Raw genomic sequence first — 23,232 nt, forward strand, 5'->3', positions numbered from 1 at the left:
ATGCTCAAAAAAATTCTATTACAATTAGTCTGTCGTAAAACGCTATTTTGCCTGGACTACAGGGGTTCATGGCTCCTCAGAAAAACTGGCAGTCTAGGTTGAGAACACCTTTTGCTCTGGATGTCTATATACCCCATTTTTTTGCCTATATCAAAAAGGAATTCCCACTGACTGTACTTTTAAAGAGACTATTAAAAGAACAATAGAGTAAAAAGTGAAATTGTACTTAATATAAATATTCCTGGCATAACCTGCGGCATATCATAGTGAAGTGTGATCTCTGATTAGTGCAATAGGTTAGCTTAGGAGATAATCATGACATAGCAATGCATAAGCAGACACCTGGAGCCACTAATTTCATCCGGTGTAATATAAAATTAATTTTTTATAATATATATATTTTCAGAATGAAATCCTGTCAATACTAGCCTGGTATAACTACTCAAATACTTTGTGGACAGATAGGGTCTGGCCGCGCTCCATTTGGGATTGTTTGCAGTTGGTGTTGGTTGAAGTGGTTGCCTTTAACCAATCGGCATTGACCAGAATAGGGTCACTATACTTCCTCTATTACCACTACAGGTGCAAGCTGATATATTTTCCCAAATGTCTTTGCCCTTGATGGATACATTTACACATGCACGCTTTCCATATAAATCATTCAGTTTGCTAGCATTGCTCCAATGGTTTGTATAGCTATAAATTGTATTGAAGAGAATGAATTGTTAACTGTAATATCCTTGATTTTCCGCATTAGCCTACCACACTTTCGCATGTTAAAGAAAACAGTTACATGAACTTGTACCTAACCATGCATGTCTTCCATTTCAATAATTAATAAACTTAGCTTTGTGAGTTCTAAACAAATGATTACCATAAACACACACCTGTAATCATCTGTGTCGAAGCAGTGTGACTTATTTGTACGAGGCTGGATGAGAAAAAAAAAAAAAACACCCCCCTAACTAGGCCTCTGAAGGATCCGGCTGCTATACTGTTTTCTAGCTCAACTGGAAACCCATATATCAACGGCACTGACGACACATTTTCATTTTCATAAAACGTTTATTTCAATTTTTTTCATTCAAGACCATTAACAAAAGTATATAGGGGAGACCCCATATGCAGTTAAACTGGAGCTTAACATGCTCCAGCTGAAATTCAACTGACAGTCAGACAGCTCCATGTGTCTTCTGAAGCACAGCAAATCCCCACCAATGCCTTTTAAACCACACTAATTCAAATCCTTATGATTTTGGTGTGTATTTTCTATCTGATCTTCAGTCACCCATTCCTTTTCGTTACTCCTCATTATAATCGTCATGTTGTGATGTTTTAATCTCCCACTAAGCGAAAGCACACATTACGTACAGTATATGTTTGACCAACCAGAGTGCATACTTGTATTATTTCTACTGAAAACAGAAGCCATCCTATGATTGATTTTTTTTTTTTTTTTGGCGGTTGGCTGGGGTTTGAGGATATATCTAATTTTTTTGTTGTTTCATTTATAATTTTAGGCACCTTATTCTTATTTTAGTTATTTCATAAGCAGACATTTTTGAGTTTAAATAGAACAGAGAAAGATGTGCAAAGGAAAAAAAAAGAAAAAAAAAAGTACATCGTATAAAAGTACTGATGAATAAAAGGATGCCATTTGGAATTCTGCACCTGGGAGAGGAAGGTCTGGACAGGGAAGCCTGGGAATACCTAAAGGCATCAAAAGGTTCCAGAAATCCAACCAAAATCAGAAACTCAAACCAAACTTGAAATGGTGGAGAAAAAAAAAAAACTAAAATGTATATAATAATAATAATAATAATAATAATTCAAAATAAATCATTCACATTGTTTACAAAACAACAAACATGAGCGTTGACCTCATGACACAGTGTTTCCAGGTCAGGGGTCAAAGTTGACAAGGATCAGGGGGGTGTTAAAAACTGCTCTAAAAACTGAGCAGGGAAAACGCCGCTTCCTATGCATAGAATCTCACGCACAATCGCTTTGCTTTGATTGATCTATGAAAACACCCAAACATGGGAGATTAGTTACAGGTGAAAAAAAAAAATAAAGAGAGGAAAAAAATAAAGAAAGGAGGAAAGAGAAAAAGGATGATTCTATATCTTTATCAAACACACACACACACGCACACACACACACGCACATATAACTGACAGGTTTTAGCAGGTGCAGATTTCCACACATGGAATCAGATGAGTTTAGGTTGAGAAGAACACATCACCAGAGGAGACTAGATCACCCAGAAATCACAGAGGGAGCAGAACCCCACGCAGAACAGTTGGTCTTTTCTTTCGTTCTTTCATCTCAAGAGACAGGTCTCCCTTCACATGTCATACCCCTCAACATTTCTAACACACCACGTCCACAAATCAAACACACTCACGCACACCCAAACACACACAGGCACACACACACACACACACACACACTCAGAACTGAATATCCTCATTAGAGCACAGTAATAAGCTCTGCAGTTTGCTAGTAGACCACACTTAAGAGAGGGGAGGCTAAGGAATGGGGAGGAGGGGGGAGGATCATAATATGGAGAGGATTGGGCTGCAATGACAGGACAGGGAGAGGTGTTATGCATGCCAATAATATGCCAAGCATCTGTAGAGTATGTTTGCAAATATGTCAGGGTGGTGTGGTCTGCGTGAATGTGTGTATGTGTGCGTGCGGGTACGTATGTGGGAGCGAGTGTATATGTATGCATGTGTATGTGAGAGACAGAGGGTATATGTATACAGACACTATATATAAATGGCTGCCAACCCAGACCCTGTCCATAGCCCGATTGTTCCTCTCCTATGCTATTGGTTGGGAGGGGTGTGTAGTGGTGGGGCAAACAGTCCTCAGTCCATGACGCCAGGCTGACGTGCCTTCCTCTCAACACTGAAGCCCTAATAGAAAAACAGACAAACGCACAGGGTTAAGGGCTTTCAGACTCATTTCAAAATACACACAGTCACAGCTAAGGCACCGTTTGAACTCCAACTAACTCCAACTAAAAACCAAAAAAGTTTGACACAGAGTTCACCCTTACTGGGATTTACTCCACTTTGCTGCGTGAATGCATGTGCGTGTTACCTTTGAACTGTCAGGTCCACGGGGCTGCCTAAGGATGACTAGGCGTGGGGCACTGGTGTCGTCCAAGGTGATGCTCTTCAGGCGGTTCACCAGGCGCTCAGGACGGGGCGTGGCTACTGGTTTTGGGCCCTCGCTGTTTTAGTGAACACAGACCAATCAGCACTCAGGGTCAACAATACAACCATCTATCCCTTCATCTACTCGTTCAGTCATAAATTCAATCAATCCATTATCAAATCCAATTATCAAGGTACTGAATTAAAATGTTATTGTATATCATATAGACAGAACGTATGCTTTAAATTACTATTGTTATCACCTTCATACTGATCTCAAAACTGTACGGCAAGTTAAAAGGGCTGATTACACTACAGCTTTAAAACCAAACCCTCACATATCACATCGCTGCCTTAAACTTCTAGCTGAAAGGCTTTAAAATCAAGATTAACACTAAATTACCATAACTCACAACCACCAACAAAAAATAAATAGATACAAACATCCACTGGACCTCTCCCTGACAGTCCCTCACCTGACTCTGCGCACGTTGCAGGCGCTGCATTTGCCGGTGCGCTGGTTGAGGATGACCGAGAACTCCACCTCGTCTCCCGTCTGTAGCTCCAGTCCGTCCTGGACCTCCTTCACGTGGAAGAAGAGCTTCTTGCTCTCGCCCACCTCGTACGTGATGAAGCCAAACTGCAAGAGACAACAGAACACACAAACACAACATTAGAAAAAGCCCCCGCCAAACAAAATAGTTCAGCTTCCTCACATAAAATAGCAGTTCCTATAAGCCAGGGTTTTTAACTGGGGGTCTGTGGCCTCCTGGTGGACCGAAACAGCATTGCAGGGGGTCCGCAAACTACTTTCTAATCAGAGTGGTGGTCTCTGGGTCAAAACCAGTTGAAAACCCCTGCTACAAGCAATTATGCAGAATTGGATTAATATGCAGAATTGGACCGTTGCCTTCACCAAAAACATAGCTGTTCCCACTGCACATCAGGGTTATTACAATGAATGTGGTAACTTGATATAATGTACTGATTTGCATACACATTACATTTTGGCACACACATGCCCTCAGAAACACACAAACACTGAATTTGGAGAGTGTAAAGATCTCCTGTACCTGATCTTTAACGCTCTCCACTAGAGCTCGGCGCTGAGGGATAATGTGGCAGGCCATCTTCTGCCCAGTCTGGGTGATGGTACAGAGCTGGAATTTCACCATCTCTCCTTTCTGCAGACAGTCTGCCTTGCTGGCCATGCTGACAATGCCAAAGGGGTAGCTCTGGCCCTTAGTGGCACCTTGGAGAGAGAGAGTCAGGAGACAGCAAAGTTTCAGCACAGTTCTATCATTTTTGGGTTGTTAAATGCCTGAGGCAAAAGGCTTTTCAAACTAAATGTACAGTTGTTATTATATTAGGAAGTGAGATGCATTAGAGTGATCTTTTACCTTCCTCTGTGACCTCAATAAGCCCCTGGTATTCTGTCTGAGATGGGTCCACACTTCGCAAGGGGCGAGTCACTTTACCCAGTGACACTGTTGTCCCCACATCCTCCCCAATACCATTCACTGTGAAGGCAGAACGACAAGAGCTCATCAAAGGCATGAACTCAAAACAAAAAAAACACGTCGCAGGATATAAACAGTGAAAAAAAGTTATTAATCCAGATACAAAGCCATCGATAAGGTAAGAAGATGTGTGGGAGATAATAGAGGAGTTAAACAGAGAACAATAGAAGGGAGAGAGAGTGCAAGGCACAGGTGTGATTGTGGGACAGTGACCGTGCAGGAAGAAAAAGAGCCACGAGCTCTGATCTTTCCTTACCAGGAGCCATTTTGGTGACCTTCTCAGCACTGACTTTGTTTCCTTTCCCCTTGGACAGCGTGTATTCCACCGTATCACCCAGTTCCAAGCTGTCCACGTCTCCACACACCTCACTGCGCACACAGAACCAGCATTACAACCAGGAAGACAACCGTCAAAACTCCACTAAGCCAACACCTACACTTGATATGTCTAAACAAATGGTAAACTTCATCAGCAACTGTTCATTTCCATTTGTTCACGAGTTTGCCTACCTGTAATGGAAGAAGATCTCCTGGTCATGATTGGCCGTCTCGATGAAGCCGAAGTTGTCCTTGAGTGTGGCGACGAACCCGAGCAGTCTCTTGGAGTTGACGGAGCGGTTGAGGATCTTGATGGAGACGGCGCTCTGCAGGCCGGTCCGCTTCACTTCACTTATGCTAAACTCCACCTGCAAGAGAATTCAACCCAACACAGAAATTAAGACATTGCGATAGGTTATACCTTAAAAATGTTCCACAAGCTTTGAAATTAATTGAATAGATACTATTCTGGATACTCATACATCGCTGCTGGTCCCTTGACATTATAAAGCAGCTACAAAATTGCAACCGTATAGCACTGATAACACACTTTCTTGATGTTGAACTAATGTTTCCTACCTTGTCTCCTATCTGAGGGACCGCAGCTCCCTCTAGGTCTTTGATATGGTACGTCACAGTCAGCTTCACGCCGCAGTCTTCATAAGCGACAAGACCTTCCTCAGCATCCTGACAAAAAGAGACACCACAACTACGTTTCAGAGTCAGCAGCGTGTTGGGGAAACATCAAAGATGGTCTCGAGCTCTGCCAGAAAGCAAACTCTTCCCTTCTGGTGTTTACAGGCTTGTCAGAGTGGTGTTGGTGAGCAGCCAGCTTGTGTTCAGATGGCTGAAAGTGATCCGTGAGTATGGGTTAGCCATGACTGTCTGTGAACACTGACAGCTTTAGAGGGTTCCCGGGAAATATTGTTCACACAGTTAAACCATCTCTTCACGCACACACACCATTAGTAAAAGCTGAAATGTTTTTCTCTAGTTACCAGATTCAATTTCATTTGAACACAAATTCGTGGCATCTTTGTACAGGAATTATTAGTGTAAATGTATTGCATGTTACAAATCACACAGTGGTTTGCAACTACACAGGGCATTCCAATTAGTGTAGCTATAACCATGCCACCATCCCTGCTGTGAGAGCGCATCACAGCACATATGAGCCTGGCACACACTCACAGGGCAATTACCTTGTCTACTTTACCCTTAAGAAAAAAAATAGAAAGATGGGATATTAGGGTGTGGAGCATTTAAACAATGCTGGTCTGTATTGACAACCATGCGCTTACTACAAGAGTGTGTCTGTAACAGCACTATGGTGGTGGATGTGCCAGACGAAAAATACTTGGCAAAGGGTTAACTTTTTTTTTTTTTTTTTTTTTAACACAACATAATAATAAAGGCAGTAGTTTTATGTTCACCCTAAACAGCGTTAATACCAGGTCCTGTTTATGATTTTTTTTTTGGTTTTAAGTCTGCTTGCTCCTGTACTTCTACGAAATATTGAATACAAATAAATGTAACCAAAAAACAAACAAACAAAAAACCTTAACATATATTCCAATAAATAGCCTGACCAATGAAGCGGTGGTAACAGCATGCACAGAAAGGCATCCTACCTTGTCTTTTTTCTAATGGAGCAGAGAAGATAGACCCAAGGAGGAAAGGAAATAAAAATAAAGTAAAAAGTATTAGAAGACCGAGGAGCGGTGTAGAAAGAAAAAAAAAAGAAAAAGAGCCTGCACTATCTTAATTATTTGAATCCACAAGGAGTCAAAAGATTCTACCTTTTCAAAATAAAAAGCTGATCCTTTGAAAAGCTAACAGAAAGATGCCCTCGTCAGCATGACTCGCACACAACACACACAAAACAAAGTGAACAAGAAAAAGGCTTGCTTTAAAAATAAAAAAAAAAATAAAAAAATAATAATAAAAAAAATAATTTCAAATAAACAAAAACACAGACCTGCAGAGGGTCATCATATGCCCATCATATTCTAATACCTCTCCCTTGTTACACCCCCTCACCTTCTCCTTGACCTTGCTAGGACTGGCGTTCTTGTTGGCGAAGGAGGACGTGGCTGGCGTGGCCTCCTTCTCCACCTGTCCCACGAAGCGCTGCTCAGACTGGACGTGGAAGGACACGGTGCCCTTGGGTAGCTTCTTGATCCGCACGGCATGGTTCCGCTGGGCAGACAACATGTCCTGCAAGAACCCGCACAGGAAACGCCGCTCAGTTTCAGAGTTCCCCCCACTGCTGGCTACCTTAGACATGCATTCACCTAATGGAACCAAACTACTCATTAAATTACCATGATTTTGTTTTGCTGTGGAAAGGCATCTTGAGTGAACCCTGCTGCGTAAATTATTGCCTTATTTCTTACCTGGCTTAAGCAATGCCATCCAACTGTCTCACTGTAGAATACCTGGTTTCAAGCTCTTACTCTCAACATATAGCCTTGCAGACTTGCTTACCTTATTTGCAAGCTCCTCACTGCCTGGCCTGACCTCTTCCTGCCAAGATATGAGACCGTAAACATGTCAACTGCATCAAAGGCATCTGTAAGACATTGTCTGTCAGGTCGATGGGCAGCAACTTAAGTATCTCACCTGCCAGGACGCTCAGTAATCTCTTAATCGTCACTCTACTCTACACACGAAGTGATGGTGAAACACTCAGAGGATCCAAAGGGATTTTTCCCCTTTCCTTTAGTGTTGTATGACTTTTTGAGCATGTAAACTGTCTGCAAAGTTACAAAACCCAAAGTACATGACAGAGGGAGTAGTACTCTCCCAAAGAAACTACTTTCTCAGCTGCCTGAGATGCCTCGTTAAAATTCCAGCCATGTACCTTTGTTACAAGATGATGCAATCTCGTAACACAATCTTTACTGCCTGCCTGACTGACCAATCAGAGCACACTGGGCTCACTGGAAGACACAGGAGCTCTAACAGATCATTTTAGACAGAGGGTGAAGAGAGATGTACTGTATGAGTCGAATATTATGTTTCAGGAACATTGAAGCATGTTAATATTTAAGTAGACCCCCCCCCAAAATAAAATATGAACATTGAAAACAAGCATAATAGGCCCTCTTTAAAAAAAAGCAGCTTGGGGCATGGTGCAACATGGTGCATCCCAGACACTGACGCAGGTGATCTTGCCAGTATGTAGCTGTAGGTTTTTGCTCCAACCAAGCATGGGCTCACTTGATGAAACCCATCTGTCATCTGATAACTGAACCCTGTCTACAAATGACTGATGGGTTTCATTTTTCAATGGATGCAATATGGTGCGCGTGTATAGTCGTGCTGACAAACAAAGTACCACACAGGCCCTTCATGTGCAAGAACCATGTACGTGACATGGCCAACATGAAGGGTGCCCCTGGATATCCATCCCCTCTGAAGTAGGAGCATGATCAAATACACCTGGCTCTGGCACAGATTCCCCCTGAAGGGATTCATTAGCTGAGACGTGTGTACTTGAGCTAGCGTCACTGAACTCAGAGGGATGATGGATGTCCTGTGGGACTGGGCAATACTTCAATCAAGCTGACTCACGGGCACAACGGTGAACTCCACTTCGTCAGAGATGTGCAGTGGGCTCTCCTCCAGCACCTCGCTGAAGTGGAAGAACATCCGAGCGTCCCGGTCCACACACTTGATGAAGCCAAAGCCGTCCCGCATGGCAGCAATCACGCCCTGTGTGGCCAAGGGAGAGGTACCACAACACGGCCCTCTAGCATCAGTAGCTTTCAGGGCACTACAACTCTATGAGTCACAAAAATGTATCTTTACAGCAATCAATCCAGTTTAAACTTAACAAAATAATAAAAAAAATAATTGTTTGACTGCTTTTGATCCAGGCAGATATGGTACACTGCAAAAAATGCCCCTCTAGATTTAAGACAAATCATTACATATTTAAGCAGGATTTTGCTACAAGCAAATTTGGCTGCCAGTGCGTTAAGCAAATTTGGCTTGTTAAGATTTCTTAAAATAAGTAATATTTGCTTGAAATAGGTAAAAATAACCTTACCAAGAAAGCACTAGGTAAGTACAATTTAGCTAGAAACAAGACCAACTAGATTTTTCATCTCAATATAAGAGTAATAACACTAGGTTAGAAAAGCATTTTTTGCAGTGTAGATTATGGGGAAAGAGCTTACCATCTCTCTTGCCTCCTTGGTGAAGTGGAAGGTGTCGGGGAGGATCTCGATGTTAGTGGCCCTTTCCAGCTTGTCTCTGCGGTCCACGGAGATGTTGAAACGCACATGATCACCATCCAGAAGGGTCACCTTGGACTTGGTGTCTTTCTCCCCAAATGGAAGCTCCTTTTCGGTGAAGTTGACTCTAGCACTTATACGTCCAGGCAATGGATCATTCTGCAGAATTAGAATACAAACGTTAGCCATTTATTTGAAAGCAATAGTGTCACGCAACACGACAGTGGTGATACCGATAGTGCCTAGTGGCCACTGTGGTTAACAGGATATCTGATTCACACCTGATTCTTGGTGGGGACCTTGGGTATAACTTTAGCGACGGTTCCGTCAAAGTGCTCGATGCTTATGTCTTCAAAGATGACTGTTCCCTGAGGTAGCAGTCTCACATCGGTGGCCACCTCCTTCCCCTGGGGACGACATTACAGAATGGAATTCAGTGTTTACAGAAGGCTGAGGAAAACTGAAAGAAAATGTTCTATACAAACATGCAGACAGATATAGCAGTTACAGAAAGAATGCTTCATTAGGTGACTATATTTTAATTAATTGAAGTCTTAATTCATATATTTGCAATACAAGAGCTTCGAGAGTTCAGAGAGAATCAGATTCATGCTCGTGTTTCTAGTGTCTAGCTCTAGCCACAGGAGCTAGAGCTATTGGAACAGGCAAGGTAACTGCACAGACACCACATCTAGGCACACCCTCCCGTACATTTCTCTCTTTGATGGTGAACTCCACATCATCCCCAGCTTGCAGTGCTTCTAGGTCTCCCTTGAACTCGCTGTAGTGGAAGAAGATCTCCTTCACCACGTCTCCTCGCTCGATAAAACCAAACGCTTCCTGGAAAGTCGGGTGAAAAAAATAAATAGTTATTGACAAGGGATAGTAATCAAATATTTTGTTATGGTATTTTACTGATTTGAGAGCAATGTATGCATGCACATACAGAAATTTGTTGTAGTACAGCAGTATTACTAAAGAAACAATGATGGGATGGCAATGATGAAATACAAAACAGCCAAACAAAAAGAAAAAATATTAAGGGCTGTTGGAGTGGTGCTTGAGCATCCAGACATGACGTAACTTTGGTGAGGTATTTCCATAATCTAAAAATTTCAACCAATTATGCAGGTAGTCAACCTTCTGCTAGCCTGTAAAAGTTATTTTATACGTGGCGAACCTGCTCAACAATATCTGCCATTCCTCAAGTGAGGGGGCTTGGTCCTGCCTCCACTGTTAAATTAGTCATTTCTGACTCATTATAACAGCAGGAGGACTCCCTTCTGCCTCAGGCCTAGCTGGGGATCTTCTGTGGTAGACGAATGCCAAAGAATAAAGAGCCTGGGGCAGTATGGAGGATGGAGTCCAAGTACTTCACTTCATACAATTTGGGCATCTTAGAGCAGCTCCACAGCATGCGAACCAGTAACCATTCTTGTTGACACCGCCATGAGCTATAGAATTTTGAATCCTTAATCACCCAATCATTTGCTGGGATGCAGTTGAGTCTGTAACTTTAAATGTACAAGCCTTGCACGAATTTCAGATGCTTGGTTTGAGGGACAAACCTTTCTACAAAGCATCTGGGTAACAAGGGGTGTTCAAGTGGACAACAAAACAGATATTTTCTAGGAGTCTTTCACTCACTTATACATTTGAATGATCTTGTCTTGATCTTTATTTCTTGTTATTTCACAACCTGGCTGACAACCTTTAGACAAAGTTGTTTTCATACCCATAGGCAGATCTCTTTTTAAACCACCCAATTATAATGCGATGGTCAAATAAGTGCCACCTCTATCATGTGTGAATGATCCATCATCTGCCTTACTCTGAAATCCAAAAGCTCAGGGGTTTGAATACCTATGCAAGTACGCAGTTTGTTTTTTTATATATATTTTTAATAAATGCAATTTACATCTGGGCGATCTTTTGTACTTGGCGGTGACCATCAGGGTGGTTGAATACATGGCACTACAGCTACATCATTTAATGCTACATGAATGTGGATGCAAACAAGACTTTTACCTTAGTAGCACAGACGACTCCCTGGCACCTCATTTGTTTCTTCTTGACCAGAACAATGTTACGAGCGCTGACTGCACCATTACTGCAAACACAGAGACGCGCTGGGTCAGAGTGTGGTCTTCCCCAATGAGTATTGAATGATGGATCAGATTGATTAACAGGCAAACTGATCGACAGATTAATTAATGGATAGATTATCCTAGAGGCAAAAAGGTGAAAGACTGAGTGGATGTATCCCAAACATACTGTTTATTGGTCTCCATGTAAAAGCTGACTTTGTCTCCAGTATCCAGGTGTATGTTTCCCTCCACATCATCAGGTGTGTATGTCAGGTAGAACACCTCCTATGGGGTGCAGGCACACACACAAATAAGCACCAAAACTTCAGGCTTGTGGTTTATTAAAAGAAAAATTCTGAAACTTCCCTGGTAAAAGATCATCTAATTATATGAAATAACCATCTAAGTCCCCAGAATTCCCAACATGCATCTACAAATAAATATTTGCTATGTGCAAGTAATCCAAGAGACATTATGTGGAGTAATGTCATCATCCATGCGAGTGAATTCATAACACGGACACTGGATCCTCACCCGGACACTCACCCCATTCCTCTCATAACACACACTGCCAGTGGGCAGCTGGCCTGGTGCGGACTTGCCATCTAGGTGAGTGGGTATGGCTGAGACTACCTACAGACCACAAACCACCACACAGGAATAAATGGGTTAGAGGCCGCACAGAAGCACATGGACTAATGTAAAAAAGTAAAAATATGAAAAATACAAACAAGGACAAAGTGATAACGCAACACAACATGAACAAATGCCACTTGATGAGCTTGATATGATTGTCTTACGCTCCACACTGATATCCAAATTTGATGCCATGTGAATTTGCTTAAATCAAAAAACCATGCAAAGCCCCAAGTGAGACAGAACATAAAAACAAAGGTCCAAGACAGTCTGGCCCATTGTAAAGCCTGTTCAGGTTACTGCACATATAGAGCGCATAAATTAGCCATATGAATTTTGGGGTTTTTGTCTAGATCTGTCAATTAAATTATTATTATTTTTTTTAAATTTAACAAAAAAAAAAAAAAGATTTACAATGAGCCTGAACGATCAACCAAACAAACCCACCAGACAAACACACGCACTCCACATACATATAAACACGGACAGGACAAAACACATAAAACAGAACCAAGAGTAAAATGTGTTCCTTAACTGGATGTATATAACCATGCAGCTTAGTAATGGGAGAGGCGTGCAAGTCAGGCCCCACCTGCCCAGAGATGCGCTCCTCGGGCAGCACCTCAGGCTTGATCTTTACTAGCTTCACAGCAATGGGCTTGCCAGTGCGCTTGTCAAGCGACACCTCAAACTCCACATCATCTGGAAGAGGGACGGGGGGAGACAAAAGGGAAGAAAACAAAGTGTTTTAAGAGGACGTATGTCTAAAGTGTAATTGCCATGGATGTCACTCCTTACCTCTACGACTTGCAAAACCATGGACTGACCCATCACACACTCAAAGTACATTTAGTTGAACAACAACGAAATATTTAAAATCACAATAAGAAGATGCTCCATGTTTCATATGAAATAAACAAACAAAAACAAAACACCACAAGACACACCCCACTTCAGTCAAGCCCCCTCACCTCCTATCTTGAGCTCCTGCAAGTTGCCGTTATATTGGGAGCAGTGGAAGAAGAGTCGGGCCTGGCGCTCAGAGCACTGGATGAAGCCGTACGAGGTCAACAGCTTCTCCACCACCCCAGTCTCCCTGATGCCGACCCCGGAGCCATTAGCAAAGGCAGTGTGGCCATTGTTGTGAAGCAAGCTTGGATCAAAGCTCATCTGTTCAAACAAGGGAGGGGGAAGAATGGTGAGATGTTGGACATTAGGTGCTGAGGCATGTTCACTAGTTAATTTTCAAATTAAGAAGTTCCAACGGTATGAGTGGATATGACCAAATGAAAAAAACATTTAACGAGGATCTCTCATAAATGTTAACGGATAAAATGAGGGTTAAGGATCTTCCCCTGGGCAACACTGTGGTATTGCACCTACAATGGTCCAAGTATACTACAAACAAATAATCACAAAAAAAAAAAAGGCATCACAAAATCTGCTCGTACAAAACAAGGTTAACACTTGATTGACTGACCCATCCGCCGAGCCAACCAGAGATTTCCAGTACTGTCTGTCTGCCCCAGGTCATAAACAATGCAAACACAGCTGGCTACCCTTTCATACGTCTTCATGTCGAATCAGCTCATCCGCCATCACCCAACAAAACATACCACACCACGCAGTTCTAGTGCGTTCACCACAAATTCATCCATTGTTTGACATGCATGGGTTATCGTTAGAGCTGTATATTACTGTTAGCAAAAAAACGATCCAAACAATTGTTTTCCATTAGGGGGTAAACGAGACATGCAAAAACCAAAACACCTGTCCAATTAAATACATCAGCAAGAGAGAAAGAATGAACATCAAGTTTACCATGAGAGGGCACAAGTCCAATTGAACACCACACCTTGCAATCACAATGCCTTTTCACACCATTGGCCAGCTAAGAGAACAAATGTTACCCTTCAACCGATCCAAATCTTTGGGTGGAACACATGCGGTTAGCAACCAGTCAAAACCCAAACTGTTAGGAGAGGGCACTCTTCAGTGTGTCTGGGAGGCAATTCAGACCTCCGACCTCATGCCCACTTACTGATCTTGGGAACGCGGGGGTCCGCTGACGCTTTTTGCCCCCTGCTGCCCGGGGGGTATGACAGGACATAGAGGCAGAGCGGGGGATGTGCATGGGGGTGGTGGGCATTGCCGTGGCAGGGGCAGGGGTGACGGGGGCTGCCGTGGCATGGGAAGTAGAACGGGATGCGGGTGGTTCAGAAGACCCTCGCTCCATCTTCAAGAGTGGGGCTAGTTCTGAAAGGCACTGTCAAGTTGGGGCAAAGCGGTCACTTTACAGGGCCTTATACTTTTACACAGGGGGGTAACTCAGGACTGGATGGTTTACCATCCAAAATGAAAAAAATCAAGCAGGTCACGCAGTGGATCCTTTATTCCCACTATGTGACATTAGGGGAAGTTTTGGGTGATGACCACAACCTCTGACTTATAAGGAACTAGTCGCCCAGCTTTCAATTCAACAACATTATTCTACTGATCCACCAGAGGTAGCAAACAACAGTGATGCGATAACAAACAAACAAAAAAAAAAAAGTCTTTCTGATCTTTCTGTAACCTCTACAACTTATACAACCACAGAAGAAAAGACACACAGACTGATCAGGCTCTACTCAGATGGAGGTGAAAGAATTGCCGGTTGATCCACTCTCATTTGCAAGGATGGCTAAGATGGAGAAGAGGGTTAATGGGGGTCATGGGGAATCGAGAAAGAATGACAGACAGAACGAACAAAAAAACAACATTCCTGAAATTACACCCTAGGTGTAACTAAAACAAATGTTGAGGACAAGAGAGAGGCCACCTGCTAGGACCAACTAGAGAAGAGGTGGTAAGGTGAAAGGGCCTAGACCAGCATCGACCATGTGCGCTCAGTAAAAACCCCTTCTTGAAATTCAAGAACGTCAATCTTTTTTTACATCAATTTAAAACAAAAACCCTCCCTGTCTTAGTAATTTGTATGCCTCCACCACAACAAAGCTAGGATATTTTTTTGATGAGCTACCTGAGGCTTTGAGACTTTAAAGTTAAATTTCGTCCAAGTTCCCCAACACAATTTTTTTTAATTACAAATTTTACCCATTCTAATAGTCCTCTCTAAATGAACTATGGGCAATAAACACACACATACACCCAGCCATGAAAATCATTACCATACTCCCCCAAATATGAGGCGGCCCAAATTCTTACCATTCTATTCTATGCTTGTCGGGGCACCAAAATAAACTGTGTGGTTATTGTTTACTGTTTGCCCTAGCACATCCGTTCCAATCCGGAGCTTTCTGCTGAGCCGAGGCCAGTCTCTGAGCCCAGTGGGATGGAGAGGTTAGGCCAGACAAGAGCAGCGGAAGGGAAGAGGGCGGAAGAAGTGACGGAGTGTTGGATGGCAGGAGGGAGGACGGTAGGGAGGTTGAGAGGTAGGGGGGACGGTAAGGGTGGGGAGGGGGGGGTTCGGGTGGGAAGTGAAACTTACGGATCGGCCATACGGGGACAGGCTGAGTCCGACGGGGGAGTTGCTCAGGTCGGCACTAACAAATGCAGTGGGCGGAGACGCAGGCAAGGTAAACTCAACAAAGCCTTTCCAAGGACTGCCCATATTGTTCCATTAACTTCAGGCCTCTCCACCTCTTGTTTTTTTTAACTGGATGGCTTGTTCACTTAGGGTGCCAAGATGTGACTTTTCACTCTTTTTTTCACTAGAATTTCAATTGGTTAGTTTTTCTTTTTTTCCGTTTTTCTTTTTTTTCACCTGACCAGCCAAGGCCACACCTCTGGATTTCTGCAAAGGTGAAGAGGGAAGGGGAAAGGGAGGAGGGGGGTCACAAATAAAAAGGGTGGGGAAAGGGGGAGGCAACAAGAATAGCCATTGAGCAAAGCGGAACAGTCACAGGAATGGGCCGTGGGTTCCTCTGAGGTATAAGATGACTACAGTTAACACACTGTTATGAAGCTCAGAATGGGACAATTAACAATAAATAATTACCCATCACTCTTTATCTTGACTGCACATCATTTTTTCAAATGAAACACTCAGCACTAATGTCTGGGGACAACTTTCAGAAATGTTGGCAAACCAGAGAGAGGCATGACCATTTCTTCACAACATTCCCTCATCTTGGGAAGGGCAGTACACTTTAGTAGGTCATCATTCTGTATTTTATATTGATCCTAATAATCCAAACTTCAACCATCCTGTAAATGCTTCCAACCCACATTTAAGCCAAATTCATCTGTGGTTGTCCCCTGACATACAGTGTTCGACATGCCTGTCCCCTTGAGGCACTTTACTATAGACTGGGCATTAACAGTTAATTCAGTTCATTTCCAACTTGAATGTTTGACATACATTAAGCCAACTCAATCACCGTAATTGACTTATGGTATATATATTTTGTACCAAAATCCAGACACATATCACTGCTCCACATTTATATAATCAGTGGGTCTGTCATTAAATCAACAACTGTGACCACCTTTGAAAAATGCAATTAAAACATAAAACAGGGTTCCCCCTTGATCAGCCCTGGTGAGGAGGACATTTACTGGTTTAAACAGAATGTGTTTGCACTTTATATCTTGTTTTGAGTATGTCTACTCGAGCAATACTCAAGGAATCTAGGTCGGCAATCTCACAAGGTCATGCCCTGGAACATCATGTGCAATATGATTTTGTTTTGAGTCACAGTCTTGTTACTTTATTGTTTTGCTTGGCATTCATAATCAGACACTGGCCATGCACATATGGGAAGGTGACTGTTCAGAACATGGGACTCCTTTGAAAAGAGTCGTTTTTGAGAAAGCCTGACCAGTGGATGTACTGAATTTCGCTTCCATGTAACATAACCAGCCTGTCCAAATCTTTCTACCTTACTATCTGAAGGTTCCTTGTACAGGATTAATTAATTCTTATCCTTCTTGCATCACATTTGCAACCGATCATCGGGCACTGGTGACATTGTGCTAGGGTTAGAGGTGGAGTATTCAAAGGGGTACTTTAGAATACTCCTGAGATGAGGGCGGGAACCCGTTAAATTGGCAAAAATTAAAAAAAAAAATTAAAATAAACCTTCAGGTCACAGAAAGGTTGGCTTGCATGTGCCAGGCGGGAGGGCATTTAAATGAACCATACTGGAGTCCAGAACTCCAGCACTTTGTTTAACAAATGAACACAAGCTTGAAGGATGTCAGTAATGACTCATATGGTCCACTCACTCACATCAGCTGGCAGGACTAATGATGGTGAAATGGAAACGGAGGGACACATACCTTGAGTAGAGGTCTTGTTGTGTTGTTCTGTCTTGGACACCGACCGTGGCACTGCTATTGCAGAGTTTCTGTTCAAACACGCGTGCACACACACACACACACTCACTTATGTCAAGTTTTCTGGCACGTGTTCAAATAAGGGTTGCAAAAACAAGACACGAAAAAAAGAGACACAAAAAAAATTCAGAAGCGGAGGAATTAAAAAGAAAAAAAATATATATAAAAGGCCAAAACGTGGGGACAGCAGCTAGCTTCCCACAGAAAAATGAACAGATCTAGAGGAGAGAGAGAGAGCAGATGAGGAAGGGACAAAGAGGAGGTAACTGAAAGATAAAACGAGCAGACAGCAGCCCTCTCCGCTCTCTGGATGAGACAGAGGTACGGTGAGGATGAGAAGGGCTTGGGGCAGCGTTGGGACGTGTGCTTTGTCAAAGCTGTTGAGTAGGCACAAACTTCTTGTCTCAGATCTAGTATAGTCTTTGCATTTTGCTTTTGTTGGTTGTTGTCTGTGGCTTAGGTTCGTTGTCGGGATTTATTTTCTTTTTTTTTTTGTCTTCGTAGTCTTCTTAAACTTCTCGTTTCTGTGGGGCTTCTCTAGTCACAGATCTTTGGTTACTTTGTCTGGTTTCTTCGTTTTTTTCCCCGTTTCCGTTGTGAAGTGAAGTTCTTATCCTTGGTCGTCTGAGTTGGTTTGCTAACTTTTGGGATGTTTTTTCCTTTAATTGTTACTTCGGTGTGATCTGAACTTGAAGTAGCAGTTTCAGGTGGTACAAAAATCAGTTCCGTTTCACTTCATACTGTAAAGGGAAGAAATAATAATAAAAAAAGGCATTAGCTGACAACCTTACACAAGCTTATCTAGTACTAGAAATCACAGACATTGAGGTTAATAAGTACATACAGAAAAGAACATGAAATATGAGGCACAAACTAATAATAACACAACTCCCACAGGTCCTTCACAGCAAAATTAAAACATCCATTGTGTGAACAGAACCCTTGTGTTCTTCACCCACAATCCCCCACCTAAAAATAAAGTGCGCACAGCTGCCCCCTTTTGCTTGAGCACAGGCCCCTGTTTTGCAGGGCCAGCTGCCTGGATGCTCCCTGCTAGGCCACAGATCAACAAGTAGATGTGCATACCAGCCAGCGTGAGAGGGTATTTATGGAGGCCTGCCGCTCGCTGCTGACCACTGTTTAATTTCGTCTTGTTGATATACCACTCACCCTCTGCTTGCTGTTTACTAAATGTGTGTGTGTACGACAACAGTCCTGTGTAGAGATCTTTGGCGATTGGTAAACTTCATTTAATAGAACCACACAATGAATCCTGTTTTCTGCTAACTGGCATGAAGACATTTGACTCAGAGAAAAAGCTGTTAAATGACACCCTGATGGTGTTGCAATAGCTGCACAACAGCACCAGGCTCATGGGCATTCAAAAACAAGGCCATGGAAAGGGGGTCAATTTCACAAGCAGGGAATGGAGTGTTAAAGGAGAACCAAGCCCAGCTATCTCCATAATTAAAACGGTTTAATAAACCACAAATGTCTCCATTATATAAATGCTACGAAGAATATAAGCTGACAGTTATCAGGATGAACACAATGAGATTATGTTGACAATATTTAGGGGTTGTCTTGATGGAAGGCCCAAATTACTGACAATTTAATTTGAAAATGGACCAGAACTGCTGCTTGAAATCAGGCTCCATTTAAAATTCGGGTTGTGGTGTTAGTTGACACGGGGAAAGGGAAAGGTAAATGTTAAGCCGGATCCAAGTTAAAGTGGGGCAAAGGTCTGGGTGGTATTTGTAAAGATTCTTTTTCGTTACGCATCAAAAGACTGAACTTGTAATTTCAAATCTCGAGGTTTGACTATCATTTGCGAACAACATGCATCGATATATGGTTGACACTTAACGTACACTTTAAAAAATTGATGTCACTACGTTTACATGTTTAGCTAACAGCATCGAGTTGGAACCTTAGAGCGCGTGTTTTCCAGTTCCCCGTGACGCAGTCAAAAAACAGCCGCATTCCGAGTCCGCCCACAGGAACCGAATCGGGATTGGATGTTTTTAGTGCTGACAGTGGATGAAAAAAAAATCCTTCACAGTAGATAACTCGCATGTCGCCAGACGCAGGTAAAAAATGGCCAGATTCATCATAGAAAGCCAATGCATATTGCTGGTAAATTTCGATGACACGTGAGGCAAGTGCAAACAAACTCGGAACTTGTTGTCAATATCAATTCAACACCGCCAGCAACCAATTGTCAACTGTTACTCTGTACAGTATGGGGCTTTGTGAACCCAGATAGAGCCAAGAGCAAAGCAGTTCGATTTAACTAACTTTAGCTCGCTAACAGTTAGCTAACGTTACCACAAATAACGGGTGATCTGTCTATAAAATACGCAGCACCTAACGTTAGATAATTAACATAGTGACATCAAATAATATCACTAACATTAAAAGTTATACCACCCTGATCTGTTAAAAATCTGGTGGAAAAAACATGGCCTAGCTAGTTTCCACTCTTTGTTAACGCCAGGGCTCTACATTTTCTTTACCATGATTTACCACGCTAGGCTAGCTGATGTCTAACTGTTGTCTGGGGCCCTAGCGCCCAACCTAGCCTGCTACCTACAATGCGGGGGATTAAAGTGTGACAAACTGTCATGTGTGAATTTCTGTTGGAATACGACGGCAAAGAAAACGCCGTTAACTACCACTTTTGTTAATGAATCTGACACCTAACGTTACACATCAAATATTTCAAACCTCTATCCGTACCACAAACAACAAAGGAAATCAAAAAAGGGGGTTCAAACCTCCGGTTAAAGAGCTAACTTAGCCTGCTAGCAATCAGAGTTATGCTCACATGCTAGACAGCGTAGAGAGAAAAGCTAAGCTAACATGATAGCTAACGTGTCTCGACCACGAAGTCAGTTCGGTTCGACGTTGTCCTTCAGATGTCCGGGAAAATAAGAATTATTTTTGACGAAACCGACTGACAATCTCTGGCTAAATCTAATACAATTGCCTTGATTTATGATGGGAAATGAAACACTGGAAACACTGCCCCCACCCAGGCCTCCGCGTCTTGGGTAAATTAAGTTATTTTCACATTGTCGCATTAAAACAGACAGAAATAATTGACAAATTGACAGTAATCTTTCCTAGGAATACATATGAAACGACATTTATAACCATTAAATGACCAAAAACTCACCCCAACAGCTTTCAGCACTGTCACCAGCGCCGCCATAAGCAGCACGGCACATTACGTAGTGAGGGAGACTGCGACGTCTCGCGATATTTCCTGTAATTGTGCGAGTTGCATGCGTGGATTCATTTCTGGATGTTTTCTGTGTTGTTCAAATGAATGATAAATAAACAAGTCACTATAGCAGCATGGTCTATAATGAAGTCCGTTATTCTTTAAAACAGAAGATAAGCCTGACTGCAGATTGACTCGCTCTACAAGTTCCATATTTTTCTGTTCTTGAACGGAATTTAATTACTTCTGGTAACTGGTTTTCTGAGGCATAAGCAGGGTGATACTAAGCCGTCTTAAATGAATAACTATAACTAAACGCAAAAGGCCCTTACAGCATTCACGAATGAACAGTTCATTTTTGTGTGCTTAACAGTAGTAGCCTACAATTGACAGACAATATTTGTGAACAATATATAATCGTAGCTTTATTGTTCTTATAAGTGATAGGTTAGTAAATAAAAGTCTACAGATTAAGTCATTTTGCTAGGATCCACTGCATCGTTTGTTCGCAAGGGGGCACAACAATATTTTCTGTCCAGATATTTTGTGTGTCTGACGTAGGCGGATGCGGATATGTTTCTGTTTGGTCTGTACCATCGCTCTGGTCTGTACTAGACATTTCAAACCATAGTTGCTGTGTTGTATTTTACAACTCTTTTACTGTAACCACAAGGAATGGAGAAAACAGAGTGTCCACCCGAGGCGTTGTAAGCGTTAGACCATCTCAGCAGCAACAGCTAAAAAGCTCAAGTTCAATGGAGTCTGCCTACGACCGATTCAATTCTTATGACTTCGAGGGTAATGCCCGTTTTCAAGAAGGTTTAAGAAATATCCAAGCAGGGAGCAGAGCAACAGAAAATATATTAAAGCTTAAAATCTTTTATTATAACAGGTATGGTAAGTCTTCAGATAGCGTACAAATCTGTTTCTTATGTATTTCATGTGGTGACTGGAATTTGGCTTCTGTCGTTTGAATGTCTTTTTTTGTTGTTGTTTTTTCCTCAACCCAGATTCGTCGAGCCAGTTGACTTGGAGGGTTTCAGACAATGGAGTCTCTGTCTAGGTTCCAAAGAAAGCCTACCAGATTGCGTGGAATCCCGTCATTTGGAGGCCATAAACCATGACACTAAACCCATGGAGCAGTCTGACTGCGAACAAGTACTTTTTGATTCTGCGGACTCCTGTCAAAGCGAGCGAAGTGACAGTCTGTCATTTGCAGAAGTTTTCCGTCTGATTCAAGAAGGCGAAGAAGTCCCAGGGATTCAGACACTGGATATTACGCCGTGCCAGCAAACACCAACAGTCTCACAAATGTCACGAAGGTTAAAACCATGGGAAAGGGATGATACCTCAACCATTTCTGTGTCACCAAATGAATAAAAAAACAAATTGCCTACTATCACACTTCAATTCAGTGTCATGCTCTGCTCATGAAAGAATGATCTCTCAGTCGATATACTCAACCTTACAATCACCACCAGGAATACTAAATCACAACACATTAAGTATAAAGTACCATAGCAGACTACATTTATTTATATGTATTTAACTGTTAACAGGTGTCTCAGATCGGAGGTGGTGCTATTGAAATTTGAAATATTAAAGATACTAAAATCGGATGATAGGGCAAACTTTGAATCACTATAGAGACTGACCTAATGACTGACATAGTTATATTTAGGCCTATTTGAAATCTCATATTAATTATATATATGGCCATGTTATTTTCATTCCCTCTATCTAGTGGTATAGAAATGTTTACATTTTCAACTGATTGACACTTTTATTCTTTTGGGGAACATGCACAGATTATTATTTATTATTACAGTATGTTTGGCATAACAGCAAACATTTTAGCCTATAAACATGATGTATAATGTTATCAATATAATCGCAATATAATCCATATTATCTAAAACTTTGTAGCTAATGAAAAACACAAACATGTCACATATGTATTGAAAAAATGTGAACCCTTGAAGACCCATTTCCCACATCCGGTAACCCATGACAATGTTTTTGTTATGATGGATGCTTGCCACATGCTAAAGCTGACACGCAATATGTTGTAGGTACATGCTCATTATTACATATAGGCTCTTGTTGACTGATTTTTATACATTTTGATTGTATTTACATAATTTTGCAGACTATGGTGATTTACAGTTGATGTGTGCAGTGAAAAAATAAATCTGATTCTGGAGGCATACAGCCCAATTAAAAGCATATCTGGGAGTATCAATGGGAATTACATAGTTAAGCTGAACAATGTCCAAAAGAAAAGTGGACTATGCTGCCAACAGTCACAGATAAGCATGTGACCTTTGCTAATCAGAGGATGAAGGTATGTTTTGCATGATGATTTATGTATAGAGGGCCGCACTTTGATGATGTTTGTATCTTGTAGCTCTAATGTCCTCTTTATTTCTCCTTATAAACTCAATCAAGGTCTCCCTGGCTGCTCAGACTTTGAGTAACTCTGTGGCAGTTGCGCTCCGCAGCTTGCAGGACGTGTGCTATGCAGAGTTCAAAGATTGTGAGGCTACTTCAGAATGAATTAAGGTAATGATGCAAAGCTAGGGATTTGCATCATTGACCAAAAACATTTCCCAACATTCTACTGTTCTTACCTACATTTGAGTGATTCATTGCTTTGACACCCACCCTCCCTTTGTAGTTGATCTGTTGGTCAGCTAC

The 23,232-nt window shown here is 42.0% G+C and overlaps 1 protein-coding gene and 1 long non-coding RNA gene across 15 annotated transcripts; one reads left to right on the forward strand and one right to left on the reverse strand.

Annotated features, from left to right (window-relative positions):
- Positions 1-1,045: 1,045 nt before the first annotated feature.
- On the reverse strand, positions 1,046-20,554 carry LOC308382695 (cold shock domain-containing protein E1-like; the record flags this gene model as incomplete). 14 transcript variants are annotated; one of them, XM_080861082.1, is made up of 22 exons in its annotated part: positions 1,046-2,924; positions 3,112-3,244; positions 3,644-3,807; positions 4,241-4,419; positions 4,568-4,687; positions 4,944-5,056; positions 5,198-5,373; positions 5,585-5,692; positions 6,208-6,222; positions 7,046-7,222; positions 8,582-8,722; positions 9,190-9,405; positions 9,528-9,653; positions 9,958-10,086; positions 11,275-11,356; positions 11,521-11,618; positions 11,880-11,966; positions 12,562-12,671; positions 12,941-13,139; positions 14,011-14,235; positions 17,253-18,049; positions 20,488-20,554. In XM_080861082.1, 20 exons carry the CDS (start codon positions 14,203-14,205, stop codon positions 2,877-2,879), a joined length of 2,616 nt encoding a protein of 871 aa, XP_080717208.1. In that variant the 3' UTR covers positions 1,046-2,876. The 14 variants fall into 14 exon arrangements, with proteins under 14 accessions (XP_080717208.1, XP_080717216.1, XP_080717215.1 ...); XM_080861090.1 differs by having other exon boundaries at positions 8,582-8,791; XM_080861089.1 differs by having other exon boundaries at positions 8,582-8,791; positions 11,868-11,966.
- Positions 20,555-21,119: 565 nt separating this feature from the next.
- On the forward strand, positions 21,120-21,937 carry LOC308382697. The gene is made up of 2 exons (XR_013969063.1): positions 21,120-21,427; positions 21,546-21,937. It is a non-coding gene; the product is annotated as an uncharacterized lncRNA (long non-coding RNA).
- Positions 21,938-23,232: the final 1,295 nt, after the last annotated feature.

This window comes from Sprattus sprattus, assembly GCF_963457725.1.
Source record: "Sprattus sprattus genome assembly, contig: scaffold_152, whole genome shotgun sequence".
In the NCBI taxonomy this organism is placed as follows: domain Eukaryota; kingdom Metazoa; phylum Chordata; class Actinopteri; order Clupeiformes; family Clupeidae; genus Sprattus; species Sprattus sprattus.